We start from the raw sequence: 21,297 nt of genomic DNA on the forward strand, positions 1-21,297 counted from the left end.
ACGTCAGACCTGGAAGGAAATCGCCAACAGTTACCTGAGCTACAGTACGTGCACTATCTGGGCCGCTTCTCTTAAAAGATCATTGTGGTTTTTGATGGTTACATTAATTCACCAAAAGATCACGACCAGCGTACCAAGAATTCATGCTGTAATCTCCACATTCCACCGGATATGTCAAACTGGACCCCAAGAGAAGAGTTTTTGAACAACACTCATAACAAGACTGAGCTCACCCACCTTCTCTCTTAAACCTTTCGAAAACACCACATTACTGTGGAGCAGTGTGACAATGTTGCTGACACTTCAATTTGCTGCTTCAGATGGCTCTGTTGAAGTCAGTAACATTTATGTCTTCAGTTAGTATAACTATTTGATGGAGCCTGGGGAAGGGATGGAGCAATTTGAAACTAAGATAATTCAGACAGCTGGAAATTGTTATCTGTTGTACACGTTGTTATGTTTACAGGTGCGGGCAGAATATGCAGACGTGCTGGTAATGCACCATAGCTCGGAAAGCCACAATCCATTCTTCTTAACCGCATCGTAGGGCTCTTATGACGTTCGAAATATCACATAATGTCTCAGCGAAACACAGAAGAGGTAGCTACTCTTCTGCCACGTCTTCACGGGTTGTTATACGGTTTCTGCCATTGCTGGTTATGGGAAAACAACTCTATTTGGCAGATAATAACGATAAACCTACTATAACGTCGGCAAATAATTCTAATAATAATAATCATTGTCATCACAGTATAAATGTTAAGAATGACAATAACTGGATTTCTCTATTTCATTATACTTTACTTGACATAGACCTGGTTCATATTTTCAGCTTTTGCGAATGGGACGGCTGAGTACAACGACATCTTCCTTTGACACAGAAGCCACTAAGGAAACGGTAATTCATGCTGGTACTGCGATTATCAAGTGCATTTACCACGGACGAGAAACTATATACCAGGGGTGTTCAAATGATTTCTGCCATGATCCACCAACCTGACAACATAATGATCCACCAAATACGAATAGTAAAAATATGGGACACGCTTTAATTTTTATGGTGCTTTATTTATGTAAACGCGATAACTTTAATAGTTAATCTTGTTTAGTGTTTGTGAAGCTTTCGAAGTCAGGGCGCACGAGGCGAACGAACCGAGCGCGATTTTTTTTGAGTATACCGGCATTTCTTTAAAATTTCTTGCAAGTTTTTATTACATTGCCGGTGATTCGCGCGAAAGTGGGAAAACTTTTCGCCCTTACGTAGTTAAAATAGTCAAAAAGTATTTGAAATGGACTCGTATCTAGTTTGTCAAAGAGGCGGCGGACCTAATGAATTACATTGGCGGGGCGCATCCGGCCCGCGGGCCGTAGGTTGCCGACCCCTGTTTTAGACTTTAGGTCTTACAATAGCATCGAATTGGGCCTTTCTGTCGCCTACTGATATCCTCAAACCCTCACAAAGATTAGCATTTGGGAGTCGCGTTCGATGCTTGATTTTTTACAAAATTCATGAACACTGACAATTGGTATTCACATGAAAACACCGTAGAAAGTTTATTTTTTTAAGACTATACATTAGAAGATCCGCACAAAACGCTGAAAAGATCCGGAACCGGATCGCGATCCGCCATTTGAACATGACCGCTATATACATTGGGTGAAATTCTGTACAACATGTTTTCAAGGAAGGAAGTGGCAAGAGTGACCATACCAGCGACTCTACCACCAACGATGGTGCCGCTACACAACATTCACTCCGTGCGTACCTGCAGACCCGGAACTGGATCCTTCTACCCTTAATTAACACATCGTGGTCGAAAAGTTGCTAATATAAAAAGGTCGGAAAAACATGACAACCAATACCTGCTCAAGATAGTACTAATACTTATAGACCGGGGAATATAATTGGTGTTGCATTGACAACGACACTTGCCCTTGCTTAATTTTGTAGCGCTGAATTCAAATATGAAGTAATATATATTTTTTTGGACTGTCGACAATACAATGTCATGACAACCTCTGTTCAAGAATTTGCGCTTGTAAACTTCCTCGGGGCAATCTCGCGCGATGCTCCAGCAGTAATCTGCTAATGTGTTTTTGTCCCATCTTTCTTGTGAGCGATGCTCCATGGTGTCACGATGTCCTGATCAAATTGCTCACCTTGTTATCAGGGAATTTCTGCAGAAGCCTTGTATTAACCAGAACTTTGTAGTTATCTGATATTTTCACCAAAGATAGCCATGCGGACATCTCCTTGATATATTCATCTTTTTGACGAAGTCCTCATCACTTGCAGGGGTACGAATCACTGAGGTCCATTAAACAAACCCACGTTTATTTTGTCAAACGAATTTTAGAAAGTTCAAAAAGTAGCTACTGAAAACATTTACTATCGTTATCCAGAGACTTTACGAACTGTTTTATCAATCCGTTTTTTTTTGATGTGGGGAAACACCCCCTTCTCTTGCGCAATATTTGGTGCACATATACAAAAATAGCGAACTTTGTGAAACCTCCTGTTGGCAAAGGTAAAATTTGATAATTTTAAAGTCTACACAAATGATCTAGTGGTGGTCGGGATACTTGACTAACCTGACGATCTATTTTATGTCATTATACGCTTCTCTAATATATGCATAATGAACAATCAATAGAAACTCTTCCATAAAGATTGTGATTGTGTAAAAAGAACACATCTAAGCCTAAGCTTAGAGCTATCCAGAAACAGCTCCATTGTGTCGGATTGTACGAGGCAACACCTAACTTTTTGAGGATGTCATGACAGTAAACATATTGCAAACATATTGGGGGGGGCAAGGGGGGTGGGCAAAGGGCGGCACTTGCCCCCCCCCTGGAAATTCAAAATGCGATTATTAGTTTTATTTATAAGTGTAATATGTATTACTTATAAAGGTTAAAAAATTATACATTATACATTGCCCCCAGTGGCGTATCCAGGGGGGGCGGGAGTTTTTACCCCCTTTTTGTAAGTGATATTGTCATTATTTGTTAGTTTTTGTCATGGCTTAACAAACTGTTCGAAGCGGCGTGCTTTTTAAGTAATGCGTCTTAATCTAATGCGACGCGTCTTAATCTAATGCGAAACCAAAATCGAGCGCAAAACGCCGTTTTTCGTCTTTTGTTTGGTCGACCATAAACGCTGGAAGTTTTTCTCTTTCGTTATTTGTTCAAGTTGACTGATTAGCAAGTGTGTATTCGACAATTGACAACGCTAAGTCAAACCTTCTTTCTTTTTTTCTCGCTTACAATCGTCGAGTTATACGCAGAATGTCCCTCGCTATTCGGTCTCTGCGCTAATATCCGATGTTGGTGTAACATCGACATTTGTTTAACTGAAGCAGATTCTTAAAGGGAGGTATAATGCTGACTGTCGTGCGCGTTTCAAAGTCTCCATTTTTAAGTAATGATGATTAACGCAAAATTATGCTATTTAAGCCTACTCTAAGACCACGTGCTAAATGTGCAATGGACACAACTTATTTCCCCTCAACCGCAGCTTGTAATTTTTGTAATTTAGACTTGGCACACAGTTCGGCGCAGATGTTGCGCTAATCTAATAACACCCGGGAAAAACATTCTTTGCTTAGTATTGCAGATGGCGAAAGACGTGCTTGTAATTTAGCTCTCGTTCCGTTCATGGAACTTGAAAACTGTGCTGCTGATAGTCGAATTATGTGTGATTCTACCACAATTAATCACATATATTTCACGGTCTTGTTTTTTTTTTTGGCCTGAAGTTAACGATTGTACACCGTGATTTTGCAGCTGGCGCCTGACAGGATTGTCGACGACGCACGTGGTCGCTTTTGCTGGACGTATTTTGGCTGTTTAGTTTTTTTCTCACGTCTTGCAATCACCATTCTATGACGTCATACTGTCACTATTTTATCACTTACCGCACTGATGATGGTAGTAGCACTTGCCGAAACGTTTGCTAATATAAGAATGAATCTTTTATCTATTATTTGGGCCACTCTCTTTCTACTAAAGATTATGAACAGATCCGTGTTTAGTGTTCCTACGCCTCTTTAGGCTTAACAAAAGTAAGACGAGACATGATTGTGTGCAGTGTCTGCAGTGCACTGCTCGGTAATGACAAATGCGTCATTCCGACCCTTAAAACCTAAAAATAATTGTGATTAAAAGCCAAAGCAAAATACGGTACCCAAACAAAACATGATGCCGACGATGTTATTTCTGCCAAAAGAATACGATTCGACCAGGAAGCGACGTTACCTAATTTTGGATTTTAAGTGTATTTATTCATTGGCTTTCGTTCAATCTTGCTTAGCAATAATGGTGCACAAAAGTGTTCGACGGATGTTGAAATGCGACGTTAGACTCGATTATAGTCTTAAAAAATATAAGATTAGGCCTTCTTTAAACACTGCGAGTTCTACACGTTTTGATGATAGCGAAAACAATTGTTTTCAATAAAGGCTACTGAAAGTAAGAAAAAGTGGTGGGCCACACGTAAACATCAATCGGGCCGCGGGTTGGACATCCCTACTTTAGAAGCATTCCGTATTGATAGTCAGAATACTCTGATTTTACTGATTAGCTATCAAAACTGATTTGCAAAGTGGACAAAAGTCAAGTAAGCATTTGTGACTTCGAGACCAATTGAGGTTAATTACGTATACCATACGTAGCCTATAGGCAGTGCTGTAAACAAGTCATTTGGAAATGACTTAAGTCCCAGTCAAGTCATTCGTAAAATAACTTAAGCACAAGTCAAGTCCCAGTCCAAGTCATCGGTTGCCCAAGTCAAGTCCCAGTCAAGTCATAATTAGAGCAAGTCAACTTCAAGTCCAGCCCTTGTCAAAAAAATAAACGTTTAAATTATGAAAACCGGCAAACTCCTCCGATTATTGTAAGCAACTCAAGTCAAAAATAACATAAAAGCAGCACATATTAAGCAAATTATTTTATGTGCCAAGATTGGCCTAAATAACGCAATTTTATAATTAATTGCAATATATTTTCAACCAAGTCATTTGTCCAAATGACTTAAGTCAAGTCAAGTCAAGTCATTTGCCCAAAAGACTTAAGTCAAGTCAAGTCATTTAAAAACAGTGACTTAAGTGCACTTAAGTCAAGTCATTGACTTAAGTCATTACAACACTGCGTATAGGCATTCATAAATCCACTTTTATAAAAATCCCCAGCGTATTTTGTGTCGCACACGATACAATACTATCGCGAAAGTATTCTCAAATTTGCATCTGAAATGCCAAACACAAAACTTACTCTAATTACTACTTGCTATATTGAAAGGCAACTAAGTCAAAATTATTTTGAAAACAGGACCCCGCAAAAAAATGATTAAATTTGTAAGAAGGTTATAAACCCAACAAAAAATGAGAAAAAATATTACAACACTTTTAGCATGATTTAAAAAACTATGAAATGCTCTACGGGGGTCCAATACGATTTAAATGACAATTCAACGACCATCATTGTTTAAATGTTAAAAAACACCGTGGTGTTTATTTCTGTTATGCTGTTCGAGGCCCTTGTGATTTAATTGGCTGTTCAACGCAAATTGTTGTTCAAAAAACCACCGTGATGTTTATTCCTAACTAGCCGTTTCACGACAAAGGATTTTGGTGAAATTTTTTTGGCAATTATATGGCTGCACCTGCTTGCTGTTTTGTTGGCAGGAAACATTGCGAGGGCCCGGTTCATGCGGGTGCACCGTGTCCTAAAGCGATAAAAAACAGTTTTTAATAAGAATATATTTAAACACAAAGGGAAAATTTTTCTTTGCATTAGGTCTGTAAAAAAATCAAGGTTACGTAACACTATATTATATTAGGGTTGTACATGTTATGGTAAAATATACTTGTGTGACCGTATTAAATGCAACCTTGAAATAATGCGACTTAACTGAAATATTTATTCACATATAGGAAATACGCCAATCTTTTAATTTGAAACTTGTTTTCATGGTCCTTATCTATACGATTATTTACTCCCCGATTTAATTCCCAAAACGCCTTTATTCAAATGAAGTATGTTTACATTGTTTAGTGTCTGTTGGGTAATAGAAGCGTTAAAAGTATGACGTTATTACAAAGATAAGATTTGTTGTTCTTCATGACAACTTTACTCGTACTAAGACAAACCGGACGAATCAGTATTTACAAGATTTCGAGTGTTTGCGAAACATCTGTTTGCAAGGGTGTACGGATGTAGCCAAATACGTGCTGGAGTTATCTTATAGGCGACATCGCCATTTCAAGAAACATCGATTTTCTCTTCAGTAAAGATCAGTAACCTCCGCGCCAATGAAAACGAATTAGAACAATGTAATACTAATCACACAAATCTACTTGTAAGAAATAAATACTGTTGTGGTTTCTACATTCAGAAAATCAAGTTTATGTATAAGTGTTCACCTATAGGTATATGCAATATGATGGCCAGTTGCTTGAGGCCATACATGAAATAATTTTTTTAGATTAGAGCATTGCGAAATATGTGAACGAAAAGAGTTACGTTTGAAAAGAAGAAAATAGAGAAACTATTGCTATAGTTGTCATGACAAGTCCTACAAATCGTACAATTATTTAGTTATATGCTAGGTTCTATCACGTAATTGCCATCACGAAATTGCCAAACAATCACATGTCTAAAAATAGAAACCAGTTAAAAGTTAACCAGCGAACTAAAGGTAAACTACAATGCGGATAAGCTCAGTGCCAGATTAAATAAGTGCGGGGCCTGTAGCAGATTAATTTGATGAACAGATGATGACCGGGATGTAATTGAATATTCATAGATTTAATCTGCATTCTAGTACAACAAAAGTCTAATGCAATGTTTTATTTGAAAGGAGAAGTATTAAATTTCAAAAATAGTAAACAAAGGTATTTTCGACACATTTTGATCTCTGCAAATTTGGCAATTATTCCAGATGAGTTCAGTGACATAAGAACATCATTTTCAATATTCAAAAGAGTTAAATAGTGTAGCCGCTCTGCCCCCATTTTGTTTCGCAGATAGTTTTTAATCAACTTTAAATTTGAAAATAATCTCTCACATACAATTATTTACCATCATATAAATGCGTAACGCCATTCCAGTTTGAAAGCCAAAATTTACTTACCAACTATGTTCGACCTTTTTTTTGCCAAAAAAATGTTTTACTCATCAAGCGCGGGGCCCGTAGCAGCTGCTACATCTGCTACTATGTTAATCCGGCCCTGGATAAGCTCGTTTGTCGCTTATAGGCGCATGAAAAGATTGCAGTAATGAATGAACATTGTTGAGCAAGTCAATTTGTTTCTTCTAAATCCACAGGTTTATGCGTTAAACATTGGCGCTGTTTTCACATACCGCAAAACACTTAGAAGTTAAAACTAAAATTATTTCCTGGTAGAAAAATAATAGTGACTTGCGTTTTGACTATATTCGAATTACAATGTACCTATACGATTTGTTGAACAAAACTACAATGACATTCTGTGTCGATTTCTGGTGCTTTGTTGGCAAATCTTTGACTTTGTTGATTTTTTAAAGCTTTTACTGCTATTTTTTTCATTGGATTACAACTTTCATTAGTAAAGTTAAAAATACCGGAATTTGGGATAAACACGCGTTCAACCACTTACGGTCTGTAATCTTTGAGTAAACAAAGGAGAAATGTCAGTCATGTAAGGTTCAAACTTTGACAGAGGCGCAGACTCGCGTAGCGTTTAAATTAATGCTTGGATATGTTAAGCTTACTCAGCGGCGAACAGGCCTCTATACAAGCTTGTAGTATTGTGATTAGGTTTTTTGACGTGTGAATATTATAGTGACATAGTCAGAAAACGTTTTACAAAGAAAATCGTTTCCATTCGTAAACGGCATCCGGATTTGGCAGTGTTGCTAGAAAAACCAATCACGTATTGTCGTCAATGTCATAAAAACTCTCATAAAGTACTAGCTCAACAAACATGTGTAGCGTAAATACGTCCGACGTCAGTGTTTACGTTTTCAGTAATCCTATAGAATGTCACTGTTTCATTCTTCTTTGGTTGTTTTTGCTTTGCAGTAATATATGGTTATTCAGGCTGTTTTCTAAAATAGTTTTAACGGTTAACATTGTGATAAATAGGATAGTACGAATAAGTTTAATATTGCAAGTTTTCCGAAGTCCACTTTTCACCAACAATTATAGCTACCATTGGACTTTCGACCGAATACGAATCTCCCTAATCAGGCTTATGCGTTGCGGGCAGTGAACATTTTTGTTTGGCGATTGCAATGTTGAGAGATGACGTCGTAAAAATGTAATATAACAATATACAAAACAAACTTTAAGAAACCCACTGCGCACGGCAAAATATTGCAGAAACCTGTGGTATATACAGGTTTGGGTAAAATGCGCGAGGTAAACCACAGGCCTACAAGATTTGTGCACAAAGCAAAACCATTTAACTTAATCAGATTTAAACTGAAACGGACATTTTATAAGCGACATGACTCGTTGGCCCCGTAAAATGAACGCATAAAGCATAAAATAAAACCGCTTTCATCCTGATAACTTTGGCAAAACGTTCAAGTTGGTAAAGCAATAAACCCTTTCAATGCGCGAAAACTATACGTAAAAATGCGCGGCTCATATTGCAAAGACAGTATACATAAACATGTAATAACAGTAACTGAATTGAATCACGAGTTATCACAAGGAAGAGAGCCTTGTCGCCGCTAATGCACTTAATAAGTTAGGATGTCCATTAGGTTCATTTTTGAGTTGCTATGGCGCCAGGACTCGAAGGAATTCATATCCCCAAATGACCGCCAAAATATATCACGATTGCTTAGAAAAGCGAAAACAAACGCATTCCTAAACTAAATAGTCGGTTTCGTGATTCGGGATCCGGGATTCGGGATCCGGGATTCGGGATCCGGGATTCGGGATCCGGGATCCGGGATCCGGGATTCGGGATTCGGGATTCGGGATTCGGGATTCGGGATTCGGGATTCGGGATTCGGGATTCGGGATTCGGGATTCGGGATTCGGGATTCGGGATTCGGGATTCGGGATTCGGGATTCGGGATTCGGGATTCGGGATTCGGGATTCGGGATTCGGGATTCGGGATTCGGGATTCGGGATTCGGGATTCGGGATTCGGGATTCGGGATTCGGGATTCGGGATTCGGGATTCGGGATTCGGGATTCGGGATTCGGGATTCGGGATTCGGGATTCGGGATTCGGGATTCGGGATTCGGGACAACAAGTATATAGCCGCACAATGGCGTTAAATTGGTTTTCGTAAAATTAGGCTTGTTCGATTTTTTTACGTCTTCAAAGCGAGACTTTATGAGGCTGTTAAATCGTATCTGTGGCATCACATATAGATTACAGTTTTGACAGGTTCCGCTAACGACGTTGAATATATTTTTTTAAGACGTGAAAAAACAATAACGACTTGATTGCTTCAAGTACAGGTTGACACGGCCGTTTCGAAGGTGACGTTTAATTCGGTTTGCTATATATTTTAAAATGAACAGTGCCTAACGTGATTGCATTTTGTCTATTTAAAATAATACAATTTACAAAATGTTATAAAAAAACGATTTTTAGAACCAAGGATGACCGCATAGCCGCATACCATAACAATACAATTTGTTCGATTGTTAGTATGGATCACATGAAAAGGCCGCACGCAAGAAGTTTTATTATGTTTGGCCATATCAAAGCAAACCAATGCTTAATAGCCGCGGCCCGCCTTTTAGACGGACTTTCAGCGCAATTCGGATAAATTGTAAAAAGTTGCTTACGAGCATTAAGGCGCTTACATGTTTAAAGTCGTGCTCAAACAGCAAGAAGCACTGTGGATGACTCGATGCTTTATGTCGTTATTATTTCCTTATATCATATATCGCTGACTGATGAAATCGATAAGGTGTTTTTTGGTATAACAGTATTTTGAGCTGAAAATGAGGTTAGTCAACCGATTAATGGTTTACATTATCCTGAGAAAAAGATTAAGCGAATGTGTAACAAGCTGCACAAGCAATCGGTGGTAATTGTGATACTAACTGTGATGAACTAACGTGGATTTGCGTACAGTAATCGGCGGTCATATCTGGTTACACTCAATGATTCGCCTTGATTTAAAATCCGAATCTCATGAGTAGTTATAGTACAGGGGTCGGCAACCTACAGCCCGCGGGCCGATCCGGCCCGCCAGTCGTCTTGTTTCACTTTCAACTACATGTTTTGTTTTGAAAAGTCTTCTAAAACCAAAGGCCGTGCGCATTAAAACTGTGGAAACGATTACACAAAAGGGTATCAGAAATGTGTTCAATTTTAATTTGTGTGTGCTCAATGCGTCACGTTTTCTTGCAAATTAAAAGGCAATTTAAACCAAACAAACGCATTTTTTTATCGCGCTTGGCGCGTTTCAGAGAGTGTGGTTTTTAACAAAATATTTGTAAAAATTTATTACGGCCCGTCGAGAACTTGCTGAGGTTGGTTTGGCCCGCGACCAGGAAAAGGTTGCCGACTCCTGTTATAGTACAACAATATCTCGTATTTGGAGCGAATTAAGGATGTGGTTAGTTTCAATGTCGAGGTCTATTCCATTTTTAGGTGAAACGACAACTTTGGTTAAACTTTAGTAGAGAAAAGTGCAACCTACTTAATCGAGCGGACCTTAAAATAGGACTAGTTAGAACGGAAGGGCATGTTTTGTTGTTTGGTTTCTATTGAACCGCTTAAGCATTACTTGCCGCTTGGTTGGGGTGATCAATGCGAACTACGAACAGAAACAAACCAACGATAGATGACTAAATGATAAAATACATAACTAAATGCGTGCAATAAACACGGATTCTCTGCTTTTTGTGGAGTACATACCGTTGAATGGGTTATTCATCGTAATATTGTGGATCAAAATAACTTGTTTGAAAAATATGTCAACCACTTGCATCATTGTTTGTTGGACTTTAAATCCAGTTCGATTTTAATTTGCTTTTAATTATAACGATGTTAGATTGTAACGTGTGGTATTCGCCGGACGTGATTATATACGTTCAAGTGTAAATTACGCTCTTTGTGGTGCATAATTTATGTGTAATGACATCGCAATGCAAAGATAGCAGCTGTACGTTGAATTGAAGGTCGCAATCGGTTTGTATAGTTAATTTTAAATGTACACAGACAAATTTAACTACGGCTTGAGTGACAGATGAGTGATTTCATTAGTAGTTTTTTCTGTTACCCGACTTGTTTGTTTCTTTGTACTACTCGAAATCGGGATTTTAAAACAAGAACGTCCATCGCAATTGCGGATGCGATATGAGTTACATTAAGATTCAAAAATTTGAATATGGCCTGCAAGTAAAAGTGGGTGCAATGCACACAGATTTTTATGAAATATGATGAATCACGTATACTAAAGTACATAACTAAGACGACAATAGAAAGTTGTCCTTCAGTGATGATTTTAAGGTTTATTTTAATGACATACCAATAAAACGTTCTTACATTTGTCGCTCATGGCGATAGACAGTGCCCCTCGGCTTTGTATTGAAATTCAGTGCTCCACAACCTTTTGTCACTTGCACCAACAAAAGTATACCTGAAACAACGATAAGCACCTGGGCTAATATGCATTGCAGCCGATTACGAAAATAATGTGCATGATTATATGCGCCTAGGGCGCAAATTCTAACGTGGTATATTGCTTATCACCTAATTCTATTAAACACTTGTTAATGGCATTACGAAAACGAAACTTACTGAAACATTGTATTTCGTACTTTAATGTTCGATTCGTTATTTGAAAGACCAACCGAGATAAATTTGCCCAGCAACAACTAAGATTAAAAAAAATTTTAGTGCGGCGCATTAATTAAAACAAAAAGTGCTACACCCGTTTTAAGTGTAAGTTGCTTTGGTTTCGAACGCATTGATAACATATCTGGGGTTTTGCATTCATTGGAACCATTGTTGTGTTCTTCAGACGCGCAAATGACTTTTAGGTCAGACACTATGACAAGATCTTAAAATATATAGATACATATTTCGTCGACAAAGGCATAGTCACTATATCTTATTCGATTGAGTTCGACATTTATCTTGCAAGTGTAAATATAAAGGATGATGACCAGAATTATTGTGTACAAATAAAAGCCTGCCTAAACTGTTTGTACTAAACTTTAGACTTTGTACTAAACTTTAGTAAAAACGTATTTTTACACACACACCTGACATCGTCTCGCGGCACACCGGTAGCGGAGCACTGATCTAATTTATAGTAAAAATGACCTTTTATGAGTTGTACACACACTTCCGACGTCGGTGCAGCAGTAAGAAAATCTGCTATACTAACGTTGAACTGCTTCCGAAATTTCTGATTCCATAAAAAGCCACACTTTAGTAGCATGCCGATTTTCTACCTATGTGTTAGTGGAATAACTTGGTTTAACTGCATCATTTAACACATTGCCAAAACTTTAAAATGGAGCAAATTATATCAGAGCGTAGAGGTGACCAATTCACAAAAATTGCGCAAACTTTTGTTAATTCTTCATTAACTTTATAAAGTTGTTTATCAAAATGTAATTAGAGTGTTGTTCGTTCGTGTGACTGTTGGTAAAACCACCATGTCCAATTAAAAGGTAATGCTTTACCGCAACAAACAGAAATCCCAAATTGGGCATGGATTTAAAATAATAATTTGTTTGCGCGCTTGATCGATCGGATAAACCCAAGGAAAGGTTATTCTTAAAAAACAGCTCCTTGCCTTTTTCAATGGGAGGTTAAAAAGGCAGGGTGCGTTTGTAGCTTAGCATAATCAACAATCTCGGTTGTGTGCGGGTGCAATTTCATACATCACGCAATTCGTGCTAAGTTGCTGGACGTTTGCAGTTGCTTGTCATTTAACGCTGGTAGCAAAATTATGTGAGGTTCAAAACAACCAACGAAATCCACAGCCAGCTATATTGTAAAACGACGCGTCAGACGGACGATAAAAAGAGTGAAAAATAGTTTAACAAACAAATCAGCGTCTGGCAGCAGTTCTGCTACGCATATGGTGTGCAGCAGTATTTTCTTTTCGTTTAGAAATAAGTACACAGTGCTCCGCAATATCAAAAGCCACGTGATAACCAATCGAGTTCAGGTTGAACATTCTCTTACATTTTCAGCTTCCGTCCTGCAAAGCAACTGATAACAAAAATATGTCCTCCGTTCCAACCACAGAAGTCGCGCCGATGGAAGAGGATGCGAATTCATCCTCGCTGATCCATTTCCCGCGCTCAAGGTTCACAACGATGGTGCTCCCAGCGATATTTTACGGCGTTTTCGTGATCGGCTTTGTTGGCAACTTCTTCGTGGTCTACATCCTACATCGTCTGGTGAGTTTAGTGGTTCATTGCTGGGGTATACAATTGTATATAGCGAACTGAAGAACATTAATAAAAAAATAATAAGTTTTGGACATAACTGAAATTGAAACCAGTAAGAATTATAGCTACAAAGTACGTTGCTCAGGAAAAACCTAACTTAAGTTTTGTTGCTTGTTTTGTTTATTAAATGAACCACCAAATGGATTTAGATGAATTTTTGTCATTTTTTGGTCGAATACTGTTTATTTACAATATCAATTTTTAGCCTGAACTGTAGAAATTACTTCCAGGTGCACACAAGGGCCAGTTTTGGTAATAACCTGACATAAAGCACAAACTTTGTCAAACAAAACTACGTTAGTATTAAAATTTATTTAAAACCGAGTTTAAATCTTGTCAATTGTAGTTGTCAGGTGATAAGATTAAACGCGCATCACTACAGCTTACTGCCAAACGTTATTCAAAAGAATGTTGCCGCTGTACTACAAAAGAGGTGTGTTTAAACTCAGTTAGATTATCGCGCCTTTTGGGTGTAAATAGGGGTTTCGTCTGAGAAGAAAGTGTAACCCCGTTTTAGTGTCAAAAACCCATCTACAAATAAGACGTGTCGATCAATGAGATTTTGTGCACAGCGAAGCGGAAAAAAGATCGCCGATCTGTTTATGACCAACCTTGCGGTTGCTGACCTGATCTTTCTCGGAACCTTGCCATTCTGGGCTACTGAGTACGCAATGAGCGGACAGTAAGTCAATTACATATTGCTGTCCCACTTTGCTGTTGTTGGCTTTACAGTCTACACGTTTGTATCGAAAACACGCGCTTGAATTTTAATGTAAAATGCTACGCGTATAGGCTTCCGTGTTAATCGGCGAACATAAGTTTATGGCGGGATTTAAAAATAAAATGGCGCAGCCATGAAAAGGGCAATAAAAGCGTCTACTACATTCGCCTAAATCAACATAACACCGCGGTAAAACCCTATATAAGATGTTTAATAAAACCTGCACATATGTTAGTACAAGCTTTCCCGCTTGTTACTGTAGTGACTGAATTTAGACGTGCGTGGTGTAAAACTAAATGCCTGATTATATCGAAGCAATGTCGATACCAAGATCTTTCGTCCTTTTTTGTATTATGAATTTGTATGCAGCAATAAATCTTAACAATCTGCTTTCTGATATATGATAACAGGTGGGTTTTTGGGCGTGTTTTCTGCAAACTGGCCAGTACGTGTACCTTGTTTTCTGCCTACGGAAGCGTCTTCTTTCTCAGCATGATGGCATTAGACCGACTTGGGGTGATCGTCTTTTACAAAAGCTACAACAGCAAAAGGTAAATGCTACACAAGGTGTTTTTTTTTACCATGACCTAAGTTTTTACTAGCTGTTTCGCTCGATATCTTTAGGCGTGAAATACGTTAATCAAGTGTAATAATCAACGTATGGGAAACTAAAAACACAGCAACAACAGTCTCTCAGTGGGGCAACCAGGCATTTACGAGAACAAGTTTATTCCATGTTTAAATTTAGACAATTCGCAGACAAATATCTGCGAATTATTTTGCCGAAATATTTTTATAAAATCAATTAAATTTGCAGAACGTTGGCAAAGGGCATATACGCAGTGTTGTTAGTGTGGCTGGCCTCAATAATCTCAAGCATGTTGGCGCTGTATTTCCGAGACACCGATGAAGACCATAATGGTAAGTGTGGGCCAATTCGTGTTGGCTTTAATAAATTTTGGTAGTCTACTACGTAAGATGTATAAAAAACTAAAACTAAAGAAATATTGCGAAACCTGCCTTAACTGAACTCTAGCTCTAACATACAGTCTATTGTAACCGGCCTTTATTACTTGCAATTGACCTGGTTTAAAATGCTGCAAACGAAGAACTTGTTTATGATAAGGTGGGTATGATAACGTTATCGTAAGTTAACCAAAAGCCTTTCACAAACAGCATACTTGGGTAAAATTGCAGTCTAAATAAATCATTAGTTCGTCGGGTCATTTGTAGTTGTTTTGGTAAATACACAAACATCAGCCATTCATATGCATCTCTCGTAATCAAACTTCTTCTTTTGTGTAGGTCTTGTGCACTGCAGTTGGCAATTCAACGAAGCTGTTGATTCTCATATAACCTGGTACTGCGTTCATTTTATTATGAGGTGAGCTAGGGTAGGTAAACTAGGGTAGGTAAGTAGAGTTTTTGACATCGCAAAGTTCATCATTACTAGTTTGAACAGAATCCGTACTAGTTATCCTCTATAACAGTGCAAGTTATCTCCTATAACAATGCTCTTCAACGTGTGCACGGTGCACCCTAGGGTGCACCAAAATATGCGTGGGGTGCATCACTACGAAAATATATCGATGGGTGCATCACAAACTTTCAATAAACCATTAATGTTAAATCATATTGCCAGTAATTACCGATTTCTATGAGATAATGGTGCTGTAACCATTGTCACCTAACTTTCTGAGACATGCAGTCTTTCTTTTTTGCCTGACTGTTGTGATGCAAGTGTTGTTATTTGTGTAAATATTAAATGCTGTTTTATGACATGCAATAGGCTAGTACTCGCAAGCAGCCTGTAGCCATAATCGAATTCTCGCCGACATAACGCTTGAGCAGCTCCGCTGGGTTAAATGACACGATGGTATTGATATTCATGATGATTTTTAATTTGCTTTTATTTTTTGGGCAAAACCGCAAAAATAGAGATTTGGCAAACCCGCAACTTGTGCTTCATACGAAGCTTTGTCTGCTTGCAAAACATTGTATAATTATGGATTGGGAATATTATAAAATCACTGTTTAGCCTTCCATCCATAAAAAAGGTCCATAAAAACTAATTTAAACTATTTTATTAAATGTATATTTTTTCCCCATTGAGTATTCCCGAAACAATCCTTGTAGGGAAAGAAAGTAGATATGTGATTTCCAGAAAATGTGAACAAATATTATATGTAGTTTTGAGACTAGATAAGACCCGTCAATACCATGCAGGCCAGTGAATGTAGATTGTTCAATGGTTTGCAGTCGTTTATAAACCTAACTTTACCCATACCAACAAACCCCATTTAAATTAAGAAATTATACCTAATTGGTTTATTTATCAGATTATATTATGTTTTTTAAACCACTGATTTTCGGTTGATTAGAATAAAATACATCTTTAAATGTTTTATTGATTAGAAATGGTAATCGTGTTGTTAGATTAAAACGCTGAAATCAAACTATGGCCACATATCCCTAAATAATTCGGTCATAATTAAGGTTTTGGTAATGATATAGTTTCACAAGGAATTGTCGAATTGCATATATCGGTTCAAAAAACAGTAGTTGGATCTTTCGATGAATAGCATTGTCTTTTCTATAAATTGCATGTGTTTAGCTAGAAATGCTTTTAGTAACAGAATGTAGAAAGCATTGGCGTATGGTTGTTTCTCGACTCGCTCCCCCTGTGACTTATTTATAAGCTTTAAACGAAACCGTGTTTAGGTTTATTGTTGGTTTTGGACTTCCACTGACCATCACCATATTTTGTTACATCACGATCTTCACCTACCTGAGACGACGCAGATCAAAGAAAAAGCTTTTAAGAAAGCAACAGGTGACAAACCTAATATCGTAGGAGTAAACGAGCAAGTTTGGGGTGGACTTAATTGCTGATGTTATTGTCGTGACGAACTTTGTACCGTTGAGCAACCTTAAAATGCTTTTGTATGCTTATGTTGGAAAGATTTAAATTAATTCTAATCCATCTCTTGTGAACAGAAGTATTTTTTTTAAATAAACGAGGTCGTTAACATACATACTAAAGGTAATGCCGATTAAGCAGCATTTTTCTATGGGTTACATGTAAACAGCGGCGTTGCCTATTTTTTTTTGCAAGAAAAGTGTTTCCTAACATTTTTACAAGAAAGGGTGTTTTCCCTAATGTTTTCATTGAAGCCTCCTTCAACCCTATAGAGTTTTTCATAACGGCCTCTATTTTATTTCAATTCATTCATTTTTACAATACATAATAATTAAAAGAGCTGACACTTTTACTTATGTTAGGCATAGGCCTACCATTTTCAGAGAGGATGCTATTAATTTTCACCATATTGTGACGTCATACAAAACAGAACTAAAAACATCCTGTACCCATTCAAAAAAACTTCCAAATAACTCTAAGTTGACAAAAAAACAGTTGGCGATAGTTTTGTTTTCGCATAGTCTTCGCTGATAAGTGAGTAGACATACTACGGTGCTAAGTTAGTTGACTTGTAAAAAGCGATCTATATGTTATGTCTTATATAATACCATTTTTAAGAATCTCCTGGGGAAACACGAAGTAATATGTATAGACATAGTGTTATTGGGACAAAATAGTCAGTCAACAAGCCCCGATTTACTCATAATGTTTGATAGTGTAAACAAAGCCATAAATTTAACTTTCTGCGGGCAGGACCGCGTTACCCTGGTTGTGATGGTGGTGATCGCCGTATTTATTATCTGCTGGCTACCTAATCAAATCTCCAACTTCGTGTACGTGGCACAGGGACTTCGTCTTATATGTAAGTAAATGTCGTCATCGTATAAGCTATAGGCACATCAAACAGAAAGCATAGAAATCGGTCACAGTTATTATTATAATTCTTATCTGAAATCAAATTTGTTTTGGATGGATTTTGTTGACTTTTTAGGCCAGGAATTCATAGCGTATCATAAACGTGTACACATGACAAGCGTGTTCACCTTTTTCCCTTTTTTGTATTGCCAAAATTAAAATACCGTAATGTAAACCCAATGTACTCGATATTTCAGAGGTTCCCAACCTTTTTTATTGCTGGTAAATAGTTATCAACACTCGCGGCGGCGTTATGGCTTCAGAATGTTATACCCTATAGAACTCTGTCCTTTAACCTTGGATATAGTGTGGCTAACTAGTATTCTAATGAATTTCTGACGGATACCAGCCACACAAAAATCCGCAGAACGCCATCTTGTTTCTACGCAAGAACTTATTTGTTATGCATAATGGTTCTAAAGAGCGCATCTGATTTATCTGAGTAACCAACCTTTGAGACATTACAAAGAAACGAAATAAAAAAGAAAAAAATCATGTTTGTTGTTTCAAACCAGGGATTCGCACCGAACTCGAATCGGAACTTTATGAACCGGTTTTGGACCATTTTTTTTTCAAACCGTAACCGAAATTGAACCGTTTTACACGATTTTAAGAGGCCGAACCGGAAATTAACCGAATATTTATAAAAAAAACCTGGACCTTAACGAACCCGAACCTGTAAACAAAAGCGGTTCACTACAGCATGACGTCATAATTTGTATTTTACAGAGTCAAGTTATGTGATGTTCTAGATTGTATAAAAAAAAAAAATTTTATTAAATAAAACGTTGCTTTTTAATTTTTCAGATAATTTAACAATGAGCTGCTTGTTTTTTAATGCACCACGAAACTTAGATTTCTTACGAGTTACAATTCAATCACATTTTTAGATTTAACGCAACTTATATTGTAATCGAACCTGAACTTGACTAACCGGTTTTGAAAGAACATTGGTCGAATAATTAATTTGTCGAATCGGAGCTTAAATAAAACTTTTAAATTGCTCCAAACCGAAACCGGAACTGAATTGTATTCCGAAAAAATCCTTAAAACCGAACCGAATGTGCAACGGAAAAGTCAAACGGTTCGACTCCCTGTTTCAAACAGAAGAATTGTGCGTTAACTTACAAATACGCTAGTAGGGGTGTGCGTGCTGGTCGTTCGTCAGTTTCTGCTCGAATACCAACATTTTGCTCCTCAAAACAAAGCCAAATATCACACAAAAATGAGTAAAAATTGAGCTTGCTTGTAATAAATTAGCCTATGCTGTAACGTAAACAATTTTGTTGAATTTATTTTGATGTTCTACAAGTTTTTTTAATTAAACAAGTGTTTGAAAAATGGAAAGAAATTGCAATGGACTAAAACAACATTTATACACGAGAGAAGGGAACCGTGAAAACGTAATAATTACTTTTACATACTTTCACGGCACAGTTTGTGAATACGTTTATTTATTTTACTTTACCTTATCTTGTTTAAAATGGTAATGGAATGGCATGCAAGAATTAAAACACAAAAGGCAAACAAATGCGTTCTTGTGTCCTTTTCAAGTTATTGGTATCTAAAGATGCTAAAAGCACAAAAGAATGACATTGCGTTGTTTTACAAGAAAATTTATTTTTTCATCTGCTTTTTTTCAGACAGTCCTGAAGAGCCGTCAGAGGTGCAGTACTACATCCACCTCTTTACCACCTGCCTGGCCTGGGGACACAGCTGCATTAATCCGTTCTTGTATGGCTTTATGAGAGAAGACGTGCGACTCAAGGTTGTATGACCCTTTCGGTTTTGCTACATGATTTAAACCCAGAGTCTCATTAAACACAACCCTTTACTTTAACAATAACATTGTTGAGTGATTGTTTTTGATGTTTTCAGTTGGCCGAGATTACTAATACGTGCGGACTGCGATGCTATAGAAGATGTAAGACCCCTTCCGTTTCCTCGGAAAGATTTAAAACGACGCTGGTAAGTTTGCGCAATCAGTCGCAAGATGCCTATATTTTTACAATTTTATTATTTTGCCCGACAACAATATGTAACAATAAACTGCCTTCGTCAAGAAAACCTAAAGAATTTTGCTAAGAGTAAAATTGTTTTATTTGCCAAATACTTTACTATCAAACACCTTTGTAGCTTGACTTTGGGGTTTGTTTTGACATTGTCAATGAAAATAACACCCTTCGTGTTTTTAAAAAACAAATGCTTAAGATAGACTTGAGTCAGCCACAATCTACATACTCTTCATTAAACATTGGTTTTGGTGAGCTTCAATGGCTTATGTACTATTAATATCTGCCTTACATCATACGTGACAATTACTGTAATTTTCTAATGTTAAGTTGTTTTTTTGTTTTAATTTTCTTAGGTAATCACTTGAGATGTGAAAAGCACTACTAAAAATTACCAATAGGTCACCAGCAAAACACGAACTGCTTTATTTTAAGAGTTCGCCCCAATTGGAGACTGGTGAACTTATTCAACGCGTTGAAACCGAATCGAAGATTGGCACAAAATCATCACAAGTGTGAAAACAATTATCCGGACGAACTGCATTTTCACGACACGCGTTCGCCCAACAGCTGCCCCCCAAATACTGTGATGTCAACTTGTATACTACTCATTGTGAAAGTGCAACTGATAACATCTAAAAAACGATGAAATGTCGCAGAAAATGCTTAAGTAACGTCTACTAATTTGATCTGTTTTCAATTTACCTCAACATAGTGTCAATTGACGCTACACCGGATGACTTTGGGTTTATAAAGCTGGATAATTAAGGTTTCTTGTTTTAAAATTGGATGCTGCATTTCAAAATTAAGTAATCATAGTGAAATGCTTCGTAACTACTAATTGAACTAACCAGGGGACATACTTCATAAACTAAAGTACCGTTATTTTTCTCTATTCTTACAAGTTGAACACCTCTGTGTCCTGGTCTTGTACAGCATAGATGTTGTGGTATATTAATGTTCTAACATTGTAATTGGACGATAGTTTTTAGTTTTAATTGCAGATGTGTGAAAAGTAAAATCAACCTGATACATTGTTTTTTTTGCCACTGCTGTTGCGGATGTTATTTTCTACTTGATAAGTCACTTGTCAAATGGTTGCTCTCACTCGGTTCGTACTTTTATCGAATGCTAACTCTGCTACTTTGACAAACATTTCTGTTTTTACATTTACCTTTAGTGATTGAGTTGTATTATTTTATGTTACACTGTGTTTCATAGTTTTGATTTGTGTATTTACTAACTAATGTGGACATCGGCATCACCGGTTTTAAAAGGGTTTCAACCCCCCAAAAGA

General features: G+C 37.3%; 1 protein-coding gene across 1 annotated transcript; it reads left to right on the forward strand.

The window, feature by feature from the left end:
• Positions 1 to 8,392: 8,392 nt before the first annotated feature.
• LOC146145220 (type-2 angiotensin II receptor-like) lies at positions 8,393 to 19,765 on the forward strand. Its single transcript, XM_083390509.1, has 10 exons — positions 8,393 to 8,401; positions 8,836 to 9,252; positions 13,172 to 13,381; positions 14,005 to 14,114; positions 14,564 to 14,704; positions 14,971 to 15,074; positions 15,459 to 15,537; positions 16,875 to 16,986; positions 17,827 to 17,935; positions 19,632 to 19,765. Exons 1-10 carry the CDS (start codon positions 8,393 to 8,395, stop codon positions 19,763 to 19,765), a joined length of 1,425 nt encoding a protein of 474 aa, XP_083246635.1.
• The last annotated feature ends 1,532 nt before the right edge of the window (positions 19,766 to 21,297 follow it).

Source organism: Ascidiella aspersa, chromosome 5 (assembly GCF_963924565.1).
Source record: "Ascidiella aspersa chromosome 5, kaAscAspe10.2, whole genome shotgun sequence".
Lineage (NCBI taxonomy): Eukaryota > Metazoa > Chordata > Ascidiacea > Phlebobranchia > Ascidiidae > Ascidiella > Ascidiella aspersa.